Genomic DNA, 14,918 nt, shown 5'->3' with positions numbered 1-14,918 from the left:
ATTTACCATTTATCTTTTCCTCAGGCTCATATCTCTTTCAAGCCAACTGTGGATCAGCAGCGTGAGTGCCCTACCTGTGCTACAACAGCAGTGGATGGAAAACTGAGTATCAAGTATGATGTCAAGAGGGAGAAGTCCAGTCAGCTCCAGGTAAGATAAAAAAATAATCAAATTTATATTGGCTGGATATATTATTTCACTGATATATGGACCCAACCACATAGAGCAGTAATAACTGCAAAACAGTAAGATTCATTACCTGTCTATCAGAAAGATGTTGTACATTATGGTGCATACATTGTTCATTAGTAGTCTTTTATTAAGCAGTCCTATATTTGCTGCACTGAAATGCAGCATTTGCCCTCAGACGTTTCTTTTCTATATCCTTAAAGGGGTTGTCCCGCGCCGAAACGGTTTTTTTTTTTTTTTCAAACCCCCTCCCCCCCCCCCCCCCCCCCCGTTCGGCGCGAGACAACCCCGATGCAGGGGTTAAAAAAGAACACCGGACAGCGCTTACCTGAATCCCCGTGCTCCGGTGACTTCTTACTTACCCGGTGAAGATGTCCGCCGGCATCTTCTCCCTCCGTGGACCGCAGGGCTTCTGTGCGGTCCATTGCCGATTCCAGCCTCCTGATTGGCTGGAATCGGCACGTGATGGGGCGGAGCTACACGGAGCTACACGGAGCCCCATTGAGAAGATAAGAAGACCCGGACTGCGCAAGCGCGTCTAATTTGGCCATTAGACGGCGAAAATTAGACGGCAACCATGGAGACGAGGATACTAGCAACGGAGCAGGTAAGTGAAAAACTTTTGATAACTTCTGTATGGCTCATAATTAATGCACAATGTACATTACAAAGTGCATTAATATGGCCATACAGAAGTGTATAACCCCACTTGCTGCCGCGGGACAACCCCTTTAACATTTACTGTAATGATTTTCAACTACAACTTTCAACGACATTGTCTTATATTATGAAGTTAGTTTTATAAAAGAACACTTATTATTACTATACTTATTTATTGTATACTAAGCATATAAATCATAGTTCAGACTTATCTGCAGGCAGCGACAGTTTGATTTTCCATGTGCCTATTTATGCTGGACAAGAGAACATTGAACGTGATGAAACTGTATGGGGAAAACAAAAAAGGAAAAAACTGTTGCTTAGGGAAAATGTATTGATAGCATGAAACCAGAGAAATACCACTATTCACAATGGAGGGGTAACTGATAAACCAGTAAAGGCCCCTCCAACAGGGGCCTAACTATACTGGGTGCAGAGGATATGGTCGCACCCGGGCCCAGGAGCTTTAGGGGGCGCATAAGGCCTCTTTTCTCCATATAGGGAGCTTAATACTATTAATAAAACATTATAATTAGGGGCCCTGCTACACATTTTGCATTGGGGCCCAGGAGCTTTAACTTACGCCTCTGCCCTCCAAGGTTGCGATGCGCAGAATACACTGTCCCTACAGACCCATTTACACAGGACGAGTGTCAGGCAAATAAATGCCCAACATTCGTCCCTGCATGTACTCGCTCCAGTTGTGTTAAACAGGAGCGAGTATTGCTGGATCGCTCACAGAGTGGCTGGCAGGGAGGCGGGGCAGCTGGAGGAGAGGTCTTTCCTTGCTCTCCTCCACCCCTCTCCATTCACTGTAAGCAGCGGTCGTTCAGTACTGAACGGCTGCTGTTTACACAGAACGATCGTCGTTCAGGATTTTAAGCAGTCATTCAGTTTCTGCATGCTTTTACATGGGATGATCATTGTTCAAAACCCAGCGGGAGCACAGGGTTTTGAATGATCAGTACGTTAATCGCCCTGTGTAAGTCAGCCTTTAGACAGTTCTTATAGTGAAAGCCCAAGGCTGAATCATCCTGGAGAACAGGTTTCAAGATAGATACATTTTAATTACACATAAACGAGGCCCTATTTTGGACTTCTGGTGACTGTGATAGGAGTATGGGAAGAGTTAGTAGAGGGACCCGCAAAGGTCCTTTTACACACAAAGATAATCTTTCCAATTGCCGAAAGATTTAGCGATATATTTGCATAAATTGTTAATGGCTTTAATGGTCATTAACACTTTATCATTTTCATTTGCATGTAAAAGGACCTGTAGGAGTTTTTTGCAGTGTAAACACTGCTAGTGTAAACATGCCATGGGGAGAACATCCTGCAGTCTATTGAAAGATGACCGAAATGGAGTAAAATCCATCATTCAAATGAAAAGTGCACAATGCCCGTGTTTAGATGTAACGATTGTCGCTCATTTTTGGCTGTTTGGATGAATTTTGAACAATAAGTATTGCGTGTAAAAGGGCCTTTGCACTCATTTCTGGTATATCCTGTGGATATGCCCAAATGCTTAAGATGGGAATACTTCTCTTGAACTGTACAGAAATGTCAACAGGAATTTCAGCTGTGGATTAAGCTACTTAACACACAAGGGACACAAAACGCCAGCAGCATCCTTTTGAACCTATAATGATGATGGTATTACAATGCCTCCATGAAAATAAATTGTATTTGGGCTCTGTTATCTAGGGCTGAGTTGCGTTCAGTTGGGGATCTGGTATTTTTGTTTATAAGAATAGTGTAATCTGCATTGATATTCATGCTTTTAAAAATGCAAGATGAAAGCTTGACAACCCCATTGTAAATCAGTGCGATTCATCAGGATTTTCTGAAATCCATTTGAAACGCAACGACATAAATTTTGGAAAACTATTTTATTTTAATTTACTCTTAACCCTTTGCAATCCAATTTTAGGTTCAGGGTTTCCTAGGGGGTTCTCTCTTTTGGCCATTATACAACGGTGCCATCTGCTGGCTATAGCCAGTACTGCAGTATGGGACATGCTGGAGAGGCCCCCCAACAACAGAGCAGCCAGTAATATACAGTAAGAATACCCTGCCGGACATCTTCCGACAGCGGAGCTTTGCAGCCTTCAATCAGAATGTCTTCAGACGTCAGACAGTGGATTGGAAAGGGTTAACATGGCATGACGATAAATATGAAATGAATATCTCTATATTCATGTAATAGAATTGTTTTGTGCATTTCAGGTGTTTAATGGATACTTCCTCCATTTCTTTGCTCCAGAAAATCAGCCCCCACTTCCGAAGAATATTTTATTTGTTATTGATGCGAGTGGTTCTATGTGGGGTATTAAAATGAGACAGGTAAGAATCAACATGACATCGTTGTATAGTTTATTATGCAAGTATGGGGAATGGAGCAGCTTATGATGGGTTCTCCTTTGCTTTCATTGTATGCATGTATGTTTTTGAAGCAAATGTGCCATTAGAATGATCTATCGTATAATCAGGTTCTTATGTTGAAGGGGTTATCCAACCTTGTAAAATTGATGGCCTATCCTCAGGATAGGCCATCAATATGTGCTTATAGTCTGTTTCACAAAGTGTATCACTCTGACATTTGTGGGTGGGGATTGGCCACGTGTCCTCTCCTTGCCATTCCTCCAGTCAACAAAGACGGTCATGTGATGTTTGCCAAAGGTGGCCAGCCCCCCCAACCATAAACGGCGATGTGATACACTCGATGCTGACGCTATTGACTACATTCTCTTCAGGAGACAGACTATAGTGGGGGTCCGCTGCCTGCAATCCCCGCTGATAAGCTAATTGAAGGGGCTAAGATGCTTGCATGAATGCTGTAGCCTAATCAACACTTACACCTGAGCATGATCATGCTTGTACTGCAGAATGCTGTATTACTAATAGCGGCCATCCTGAGTCCTATAAGCTTGTCCTATTTATTTCAGTGGGATAAGCCTGTAGTAGTCAGAACAGCTGCTATAATACGGTGTTCTGAGTACAGATGTAAACATTGAAGAGGCTGCAGCAATCACAAGAGTGCCATTGCCCCTTCAATCAGCTAATCGATGGGGTTCCATGATCAGATCTGATGGCCTATCCTGAGGGTAAGCCATCAATTTTTAAAGGGAAGCTGTCATCAACTCTAAGCGTCATAAACTAAGTTAGGGTGCTTATAGTTAAGTGGTGTGGAGTCCGAGGAGCCTCTTTTCATACTCACCTGGTCCTGCAGTGTCACCCAGCAGAGTGCGCACACCAGCTTGACTTTTTTCAGAAGGCTGTGTGTGTGCATTCCCTTTCATCTCTATGACAGTGTGCGTCTACAGCCTTCTGAAAAGAGTGCATATAGCTGTGTATGTGCTGACTTTGCCAGGGAACAACGAAGGAACAGGGGACTTGGTGAGTCTCCCCTGAATCCACATCACCTAAACTATTAGCACCATAACTGAGTGTATGATACTTTCAGTTGATGACAGGTTCCCTTTAAAGATTAGATAACCCCTTTAAGGCTCCTTTGCTCCAGTGATTGTTAAGGTTCTGTGAAATAAGACTCCAAACAATCAAATAATGATGGCATACTCTAGTGATATTGGATTATGTATTGATATTTTTTCATGGTGGGAAACTTCTTTAAAGGAGTTTCCAGACCTCTAAATTTATTGAAATCAGGGTGGTACAAAAACATTAAATAACACATATTCACCTCACCCCATCGTCCTCCATTACTCCCATTCAGATGATGCCTGGTCCTCCAGTGCTCTTCACCCTGAGCAGATTTCAAAGAATATACATGTTTTCCTGAGAACAAATGACAACCATACATTAATTATACAGAAATAATATACCAAAAAACAACTGAGTACATCACAACGGTTCACACAGCACTGACGTCAGATAACTGAGAAATTTCACACATCCCAAATCATCATTTTTCTTTCAGACAATTGAAGCAATGAAATCTATCTTAGATGATCTCCGTACTGATGATCAGTTTGGCATTGTTGACTTCAACCATAACATTCGATGCTGGAAAGATGAACTTGTTCATGCGACACCTATTGAAAAGGAAGGTGCCAAGAGATATGTACAGAATGTACAGCCTACTGGAGGTACACAATAACAACATTTCTTTCATAATACTCAATAAGGTTTATTGGTAGCAGGCAGATTCCAGTGAAATTGTTCTGGAATAATCTTAACAACAGCTACTTCAAAGTATAACCTTAAAATGGAAGGAGTATATACATTTTTATACAGGGAAGCTTGAAAGGGTTGCACCACAATTGCAAGTTATTACCTATCCACAACATAAGGGATATCTTGCTGATCGTTCGGTCTCACCGCTGAGACCCACACCGATCTAGAGAAAGGAGGTGCCATGTTTCCCATCTTTCGCACTGTGGAGTTACTGCACTCCGCACAATGAGGAAGAAACTGAATGGAGCACTGGTCGCTTCAATCACATTCAAGGGGACTGTGGAGATACCTGAGCGAGTCCTGTGGATAAGGCATAACTTGCAATTGTGGTACAACCATTTTAAAAGGGTTTTCTGGGGAAAAAATATCGATGACCTATCCTTAGAATAGATCATCAGTAGAGAATTGGCAGGGGACCACCACTCGGAGCACCTGCCAAGCAGCTGATGAGAGGCTGGTATGGATAGCTGGATGCTCATAAAGCCATCCGTAGGGCAGTGGCCCAGTTTGGTATAGCAGCTATCTTCCATTGAAGTGAATGCCAAATACTAACCCCCACTGATCAGCTATTGATGATCTATCCCCTTTAAAATTAACTGTAAATTAACTGTAAAATTAACTATCCCTTTTTGAAAATGGCAGTGTAAAAACCCATGCCCTTTCAATTTAAACCAAAATAATTTTAAGTATTGGCTTATATTCAAAAATGATGGACATATCAGATACGCTGGCTAGTTTCATTGTCTGTGATGGTGCCAAAAAGGGCAGCAGGAATCAGTCCAAATATATATTAATGAGGATGGGGCACCTGGGATAATCACCTGGTCTTGAAGATGCCTGCAACATCTCCCGGACCATCTGAGAGAGTTGGTAAGTATGTGATAATACAACAAGATCTAGCATAAAGTAACAGCAGACAGGTACATTGATATTCACTGTATATATGCAAATTGGACATGGTGATGCCTAATTTATATATTTCACTTTTGTTTTACTACTTTTAAAAAATTAAAAAATAACCTCTTTAATTTGACTTATTCTGAGACCCATAACATTTTCTTTTACATACCCTTTAAATAGATGTGAAATAGATGGGGCATCACCACATGTATTCACCTTCACATCACCACATGTATTCATTTACTATTACTATTTCAATAGCTTTTACTCTTCCAACAATAGATGGGCCTATGAGGACTTGTTTTTGGCAGAGCAATCTTAAGTTTCAATTACTACTCTTTAGGGCTTACACGCAACTTTTTGATCACTGTATATCCAAATTTATTTTGAAGGTGGGGGGACCAAAAAAATGCAATTCTGGCATTGTGTATTTTTGTTTTGTGACAGTCTTCACTGTTCGCTGGGATATATACAGCAATATTTCAATAGGTTGGATGTTTACAGATGTGACAATACCAATTATGTCTTGTTTTTTTATAGCCTTAATTTTTTACGTGAAAAATGAGAATGTTTTTTATTCTTTTTTTAATATTTAAAAATGTTTAATGAAACTTAGTTTTACATTTAAAGATCCATTTACACACAACGATTATTGCTCAAAAGCCATCTTTTGGCGCGATAATCGTTGTGTGTAACTGCAGTGACATCGTGCAGTTTTCGTTAAGCCGTCGCTCATCGTTGTCTTTCAGCATGCTGAAAGATACCGATGAGCCTTATTAGGGATTCACAGCGGGATACAGCAGATACTATTTTTTCAGCTGTATCCCGCTCCCTGATCACTGGCTGGGTATGAAGAACAGAGCGGTCCAGCTCTGTTCTCCATACCTCGCACGGAGCACTCAGCTGTATAACAGCCGGGCGCTCCATGCAGAAAACAGCTGAATGCAGAAGACAAGCGGGGACACCCCGCTTATCTTCTGCACCTTCCGCTCCGATCACTCGGCTGTATAACAGCCTGGTGCTCGGAGCGGGGAACAGCTGGATGCAGAACACAAGTGGGGGACACCCCGCTTGTCTTCTGCCTCCTACGCTTGCAGCGCAAGGTGATCCCTAGCTCCCATCCCGCCTCCTCCCCTTGCAGAGAGGGGCAGCATATACATGGACCAGGCGTGAAAACCCTACCGATATACGCTTGTCTGAATAAGCCCTTAGACAGATCCGCTCTAATGCTTTTTGTCTTTTCATTGTACTTCACTTTTAGAGAACTGGATTTAAAATATTGAGTTATCCCACATAATATGTTCTGTCTGACTGATAAAAGCAAGTTCATTCAATCACTTGTAACAAATCTGATTTAATCATATACAGGTACAAACATCAATGAAGCACTTCTCAGAGCAATCTTCATACTCAAAGAAGCTAATGACAGAAAAATGCTGGATCCAAACTCTGTTTCATTGATTGTACTCGTCTCAGATGGAGATCCCACTGTGGGTGAGTTCAACAACTGTGGCTAGTTATACTAAAGTCTCTGTGCAATATGACGGTACTAATATTGTGCTATTGTTGGAGTAACCTGTGATGTTTATTGAATTATGTTAATAATGATAATGTGTGGTTGATCTGAGGTTAAGCAAAAAAAAAAGTAGATAATAGATGCATAGGGCTCGTGTCTATCAGTGCTTCTTATTGCCTATTATATTGCATGCAATTAACTCCATTAAGGATACAATTACACAAGTGCCGTTAATACTCATGTAATAGTGTTAATTGCCAGGTCAGCCTGGCAATTGTATTGAAAATGCGAGCACTAATTCAGCCACTAGCACTCATATAATAGCATCCTAATGGTTCCCATGGCTCACAATCATTGGTAGATTGGCACACAAGAGAAGGAATTTAGGAAGGTTCTCCTTCACTTGTGTTCAATTATCACTTAGAAGGCAAGGGCCCATGTGCTTTTCTTATGGATGGGGATTTGATTTAATTTATTGTTCTTCCAGGTGAATTGAAACTGTCTAAAATTCTAAAGAATGTAAAGACAAATAACGGTGATGAGTTTTCGGTGAATTCCCTTGGCATTGGGTTTGATGTGGACTATGATTTCTTAGAAAGACTGTCCCAGGAGAACCATGGGTTGGCTCAGAGGATTTATGGAAACCAGGATACAGCTGCCCAAATGAAGGTTTTTACTTCTTAAGCGAATACTTACCTTTTCAGCCATGCTGCTATATTGATAACATTTGCAAGACTCTAAGCTGTTTAGTTTTAATAACATAAGAATGATTTATTTCAAGATAATGTAACTCTCCTCAAGGGAAAATTCCTCTGAGAATGGTTTCACATGCAGGTTTTTGTGGCAGTTTTTGTAGTGTGTTTTCATGCAATTTTTCAAGCAATAGCCAGAAGCGGATTCAAAAGTTATGGGAAATATAAAGGAAGGACTTATACTTTCCCTTCCTGCTGGATCCAATTGTGGCATTGGCTAAAAAAAACTGCATAAAAAAAATTATTGAAAAATGCAGCTCTAGGAAAAAAAAATGTGTGTGAAACCACTTTAAGGCCTCTTTCACACGGGCGTTGCGATTTTTGGCCGCCATCATTGCGGCCTAAAATCACATAATTGGGAGAAAGCTGCGACCAAGTAATGGCTAAATCTCTCATTTTCTCACCTGTTCACATGGCTGGTCTGCAGCGTATATACGTCGCAGCCTGGAATTCCGTGGGCCAGGTAGAGAGACCTTAGTGCTGTTAAAGTCTCTACCCCTAACCTTGCTGGCTGATAGTGGCAATAGAAGCTCTCATAGAAGCCTATGGGAGCTGCTGACAAGGGGAAAGGGAGAGACTTTAGTGGCGTTTGCCAAGCTAAAATCCTTTCCCCTCCCTCCTAGTCTATGGGAGCCACCGCCAAAGGGAGGCGGAGGGACTTTAGCAATGCGAGCCACTGCTAAATTCCCTCCCCCTTCCCTTTTCTGATGACTTCCATAGGAGTCTATGGGAACGGATAAAAGCAGCCAACCGGTATGCTCACCATATGTGCTATCTTTTTCGGCCGGCCAATTTTATGTACCGAAAAATCGCTCATCCGAACAGATGCATTGGAGTCCAATGCTTCAGATAGTCGCGATTTTCGGCCGGTGTTTTATTGCGGCAAAATAGCCGTGATAAAATGCTCGTGTGAAATAGGCATAAAGGTAACAGGCCAGTTTCACATGAGCGGATTAGGAACCTTTCATAAGGTTGGAATTTTCGGCATTTCACATCACAAGCTGCAATTCATTCTGAATCAAAATCCACACTGCTTTGTACGGACTTTGTTACAGAATTCCGCAGCAGCCCGACAGAAATATTCTACCTGTGTGAAAGGGCCCCTATAGCCGCATTCTTGTATCCATAATACAAGTCGTGTCCAGGCCCCAACTACAAGGTTTACTGACCTGAAGTTCACCATCAAAGCAATCTATGAGAGTGACAGTTTGGCTCAGTAAACCCTGCTGTTACCATGCAGGGCGGCGCTGATTCCCGCGGCCGGCGCGCGCCGCTTCGAGCTCGGCTTCGGCGTCCCGGAGCTGTGCTGTCAGGGATCTCCCGGCGGCGTGGAGCAGCCAGCGTGCTGCGGCGTGGGCGTGTCCGCCCGTAGGGTGCCGCCCGCTCTCATCCACCTCCCTTATGCAACAGTGGGAGAGTCGGCTCCTCCCACTCTCTGCCCGGGGGCGGAGGCTTTTAGTTAAAAGACTGGCAGTGACCTGAACTCACTGCCAGTTATTGGTTCTGCTAGCCTCTAGTCAGGTCTACTCTAGTCTGTCCTAGTTGCTTGTCAGTTTCCTTTCGTTTGCCTGTGAGCTTCACCTCCAGCCTTGATTCACCTAGTAGTTTTGTTGGTCTGTTACACCTGCCTCTTCTGTCGGCACTCTGTCCCCTGTTAGTAGTTCCATCCAGGTAGTCGCCAGGTCCCTAGCCAGCGCAGGGACTGCCGCCCAGTTGTCCGCCTGGGGTTAGCCAGGGCCGAGGCAAGTAGGCAGGGACAGTGGGGTGCAGGAGATCAGGGCACCCCAACTGGCGCTCGGGGGGCAGAGTGCCGTAACATAATAACTGGCCCTTTAAAACCGTTTTTGTCATGGAGGCGATCAGTTCCCTCGCGAACCAGCTGCAGGCCCTGGTGCCTGTGATCCAGGATTTATCCGCCCGCATGATGGCCCAGGAGCAGCGGGGGGTGTCGCAGGGGTTGGACGCCTCAACCAGCCCCGAACCCAAGTGCCCTCTTCCCGAGGTGTTTTCTGGGGAGAGGAACAAGTTTTTTGTTTTCCGACAGGCGTGTCGCCTGTTTTTTCGCATGCGTCCCCGTTCTTCCGGGTCGGAGGCTCAGAGGGTCGGGCTGATAATGTCCCTGCTGCGGGGCTCGGCACAGACATGGGCTTTCTCCATCCCCGAGGGTTCCTCCTGCCTGCAGTCCGTGGACTCCTTTTTTCAGGAACTCGGGGGTATCTTCGACGAACCGGACCGAGCGGGGTTGGCGGTTTCACGGTTGTTGGCGCTGCGGCAGGGGTTGTCGTGTGTGGAGGATTATTGCTCCAACTTCAGACGCTATGCGGGGGATACGACATGGAACGATAGCGCGCTGAAGGACGTTTTTCTGCAGAGCCTCTCGGACGCAGTTAAAGACCTGTTAATTTCCCATCCCGTTCCCGGGTCCTTAAGGGAGGCTATGGAGCTAGCGGTGAGAGCAGATAGGAGGCTCAGGTCTAGGAAGCAGGACAGGCAGACCCGTAGAGTCAGGGAGGTCAGTGGCCCTGGTCCCTCCTCCTCCTTACCAGTCTCTGCGCCCGAGCCGATGGAGGTGGACCCGCTGGACCCCAAAGAGCGACGCCGGATCCGTTTGTTGCATCGTCTCTGCCTCTACTGCGGGAAAGCTGGACATCGGGTGATAACCTGCCCACTGAGGTCTCAACGCCCGCAGCCGGAACCGGCGGAAAACTCCGAGTCCTAGGCGATTGCAGGGAGGATCGCCTAGGACTTCAGGTACTTCCTAAACTTTTGGTACCGTGTCATGTTAGATTCTGGGATTTTTCCCGATCAGGGCGGGCGTTTATTGATTCCGGAGCAGCCGCTAACTTGATAAGTCTGGGTTTTGTCCGTTCTCTGATGGCGGAATTTGTGGCGTTGAAGACGCCAATTCATTTTACCAGCATTGATGCCACCCCTCTCTCTACAGGCTTGGTACGATGGAGGACCCCAAGATTACAGTTCACGGTGGGGGTCCTCCACTCGGAAGAACTGTCTTTCTTGGTTATGGAAAAAATGTCGGTTGATGTGGTGCTTGGTATGCCCTGGTTGGCACTGCACAACCCCCAATTTGATTGGTCCACCCGGGAATTGACTCATTGGGGGTCATCGTGTCACAATCACCTGTCTACCATAGCTGTGTGCTCCGCAGATACGGTGCTCATTCCGGAGTATTTGTCAGACTTTCAGGATGTGTTCTCCAAACGACGGTCTAAGGCTCTGCCCCCTCATAGGGAGTGGGACTGTGGTATCGACCTGATTCCTGACGGTCCCATCCCTAAGGGAGCCATTTTCAATCTGTCCGGTCGTGAGCACGAAGCCCTCAAATCCTATGTCTCGGAAGCTCTGGCCAACCGACATATCCGGCCGTCCAGGTCCCCTGCCGGGGCAGGTCTCTTCTTTGTAGAGAAGAAGGACGGGACACTAAGGCCTTGTGTGGATTATCGGGCCTTGAATAAAATCACTGTGAAGAACCAGTGCTCCTTGCCCCTAATTCCTGACTTGTTGAATCAGGTGGTAGGGACTCACTGGTTCTCCAAACTGGACTTAAGGGGGGCTTACAATTTAATTCGCATCAGAGAGGGAGATGAATGGAAGACAGCGTTCAACACCCCGTTAGGACATTTTGAATGTCTGGTCATGCCTTTTGGACTCTGTAATGCCCCCGCTGTGTTTCAGGGTTTTATGAACGCGGTCTTCCACGACTTCCTGGGGGTATTTCTGGTCATTTATCTGGACGACATCCTGGTGTACTCACCTGACTGGGATTCACATGTGCGGCACCTGAGGTTAGTCCTGACCCGTTTGCGCGAGTATCAACTTTTTGTCAAATTAGAGAAATGTACATTTGGCTCTAAACAAGTATCCTTCCTTGGTTATGTAATTTCCCCCACAGAGATTCAGATGGAGTCTGATAAAGTAGCAGCAATCTCCCAATGGGTCAGACCCGACAACCTCAAGGCTCTCCAGCGGTTCTTAGGTTTTGCAAATTTCTACCGCAAATTCATTAGAAATTACTCAGTTATTGCTCAACCTCTGACCGACTTGACTAAGAAGGGGGCTGACTTGGGTAAGTGGTCGCCTGCAGCCCTTGAGGCCTTTAGCCGTCTAAAAAAGGCATTCACGACTGCCCCGGTGCTAATACAGCCGGACGCACTACTACCCTTTTTTATTGAGGTAGACGCGTCGGAAGTGGGGACAGGAGCAGTACTGTCGCAGGAAGTCAGTGGGAGGTCTGGCTATAGCCCATGTGCGTTCTTTTCGCGAAAGTTCAATTCAGCAGAGCGCAACTACGACGTGTGTAACCGTGAATTGTTGGCTATCAAATGGGCTCTGGAAGAGTGGCGACACCATCTTGAGGGTGCTAGACACCCAATTACCGTATATACTGATCACAAGAATCTGGTATATCTCGCCAATGCGAAAAGACTCACTGCTCGTCAAGCCAGGTGGGCGTTGTTCTTCGCCAGGTTCAACTTCGTCGTGACATATATCCCTGGAGAGAAGAACGTGAAGGCGGACGCCCTGTCACGGAGTTTCGGGGTACCAGACAGTGGGACCATGACTCCCGAGAATATCTTAGCCCCCGGCGTGGTGGTGGCAGTGTTAGAGTCTAACTTCGTCCCTCAACTACAGGATGCCCAGCAGGACGCTCCGTCAGGGGTGCCGGAGGGCAGATGGTTTGTGCCAGAGACCCTACGCCCTAGAGTCATGGATGAGTCCCACTCGTCGGCTCTCGCCGGGCATCCAGGGTTCCAGGGGACCCTGGAGCTTTGCTCCCGATACTTCTGGTGGCCAGGCATGTCTCAGGAGATCCGCAACTTTGTGAGGGGTTGCTCGGTCTGTGCTCGCAATAAGAGTCGGCGGCGTCCTCCGGAGGGTCCCCTGAGACCACTACCGGTTCCTTCCAGTCCCTGGTCTCACCTATCAGTAGATTTCATCACTGACCTACCAGAATCCCAGAAGTGCACCACTATCTTAGTGGTGGTCGACCGGTTCTCAAAGATGGCACATTTTGTGGCGTTAAAAAAGCTACCCTCGGCAAAAGAATTTGCCACGATTTTTGTAAAGGAAATAATTCGCCTACATGGGGTTCCCCAAAATATTGTATCTGATCGCGGGGTTCAGTTTGTGTCGCAGTTTTGGCGTGCCTTCTGCAGAAACCTGGGAACGTCGCTTTCCTTCTCGTCAGCGTTCCACCCGCAGACTAATGGTCAGACTGAGCGGAAGAACCAAGACTTAGTGCAATATTTACGGTTGTTTGCCAGCGAAAAGGCTTACCAGTGGGCAGAGTTCCTGCCGTTGGCAGAGTTTGCACTAAACAACCGCCTTTGTTCTTCTACCGGGGTGTCTCCATTTTTTAGTGTATACGGTCAGCATCCTCGCTTCCTTACAGCAATCCCTACTCCGTCGCTCTGTCCGGCAGCGGATGACGCCACAGATACGCTTCGGGGAGTATGGAAAGAGGTGCAGAGAAACTTGGAGGCAGCGGGGGCCCGTATGCAGTTGCGCAGTGGGAAGAGTCTGTCTGTGTCTGAACCTTACAGGGTGGGACAGAAGGTATACCTGTCTTCTAAAAATCTCAAATTGCGGGTCCCGTCCTTGAAGCTGGCGCCACGTTACGTGGGGCCGTTTGCCATCACACGTGTGGTGAACCCACTCGCCTACGAGCTGGGGTTGCCAGCCACATGGAGGGTTCACAGGGTATTCCATAAGTCGCTGCTGAAACCTTTTGTCCCTTCGGTGATACCCACCTCCGGTCCCCCTCCGCCCACCCTGGTCCGGGATGAAGTCGAATACGAGGTCCAGGAGATACTGGACTCTCGCCGGTGTCGAGGAATCCTACAATACTTGGTGGCCTGGAAGGGTTTTCCACCAGAAGATCATTCCTGGGTGGCCGCATGTGATGTTCATGCTCCCGTGTTGGTACGGCGGTTCCACCGTCGTTTTCCAGATAAGCCTGGTCGAGTTTCTGGGGGCCCGGAGGTCCCCCGTCAGAGGGGGGGTAATGTTACCATGCAGGGCGGCGCTGATTCCCGCGGCCGGCGCGCGCCGCTTCGAGCTCGGCTTCGGCGTCCCGGAGCTGTGCTGTCAGGGATCTCCCGGCGGCGTGGAGCAGCCAGCGTGCAGCAGCGTGGAGCAGCCAGCGTGCTGCGGCGTGGGCGTGTCCGCCCGTAGGGTGCCGCCCGCTCTCATCCACCTCCCTTATGCAACAGTGGGAGAGTCGGCTCCTCCCACTCTCCGCCCGGGGGCGGAGGCTTTTAGTTAAAAGACTGGCAGTGACCTGAACTCACTGCCAGTTATTGGTTCTGCTAGCCTCTAGTCAGGTCTACTCTAGTCTGTCCTAGTTGCTTGTCAGTTTCCTTTCGTTTGCCTGTGAGCTTCACCTCCAGCCTTGATTCACCTAGTAGTTTTGTTGGTCTGTTACACCTGCCTCTTCTGTCGGCACTCTGTCCCCTGTTAGTAGTTCCATCCAGGTAGTCGCCAGGTCCCTAGCCAGCGCAGGGACTGCCGCCCAGTTGTCCGCCTGGGGTTAGCCAGGGCCGAGGCAAGTAGGCAGGGACAGTGGGGTGCAGGAGATCAGGGCACCCCAACTGGCGCTCGGGGGGCAGAGTGCCGTAACACCTGCAGTTGGCAGGGACACAAGTTCGTATTCCGGCCACAGTCTTGTGTAAAAGTGACCTTACAGAAAA

The 14,918-nt window shown here is 46.9% G+C and overlaps 1 protein-coding gene across 1 annotated transcript in view; it reads left to right on the top strand.

Annotated features, from left to right (window-relative positions):
• Positions 1-14,918, top strand: part of ITIH2 (inter-alpha-trypsin inhibitor heavy chain 2) — a 48,756-nt gene that overhangs the window by 12,724 nt on the left and 21,114 nt on the right. The window contains exons 8-12 of the mRNA XM_066592097.1: positions 25-150; positions 3,076-3,192; positions 4,787-4,955; positions 7,312-7,437; positions 7,947-8,128. Of these exons, the coding sequence (XP_066448194.1) occupies positions 25-150; positions 3,076-3,192; positions 4,787-4,955; positions 7,312-7,437; positions 7,947-8,128 (720 nt within the window). The remainder of the gene's footprint in view (positions 1-24; positions 151-3,075; positions 3,193-4,786; positions 4,956-7,311; positions 7,438-7,946; positions 8,129-14,918) is intronic.

The sequence above is a fragment of the Eleutherodactylus coqui genome, chromosome 2, assembly GCF_035609145.1.
Source record: "Eleutherodactylus coqui strain aEleCoq1 chromosome 2, aEleCoq1.hap1, whole genome shotgun sequence".
NCBI lineage: Eukaryota > Metazoa > Chordata > Amphibia > Anura > Eleutherodactylidae > Eleutherodactylus > Eleutherodactylus coqui.
This window is presented reverse-complemented; position numbering and strand designations above follow the sequence as displayed.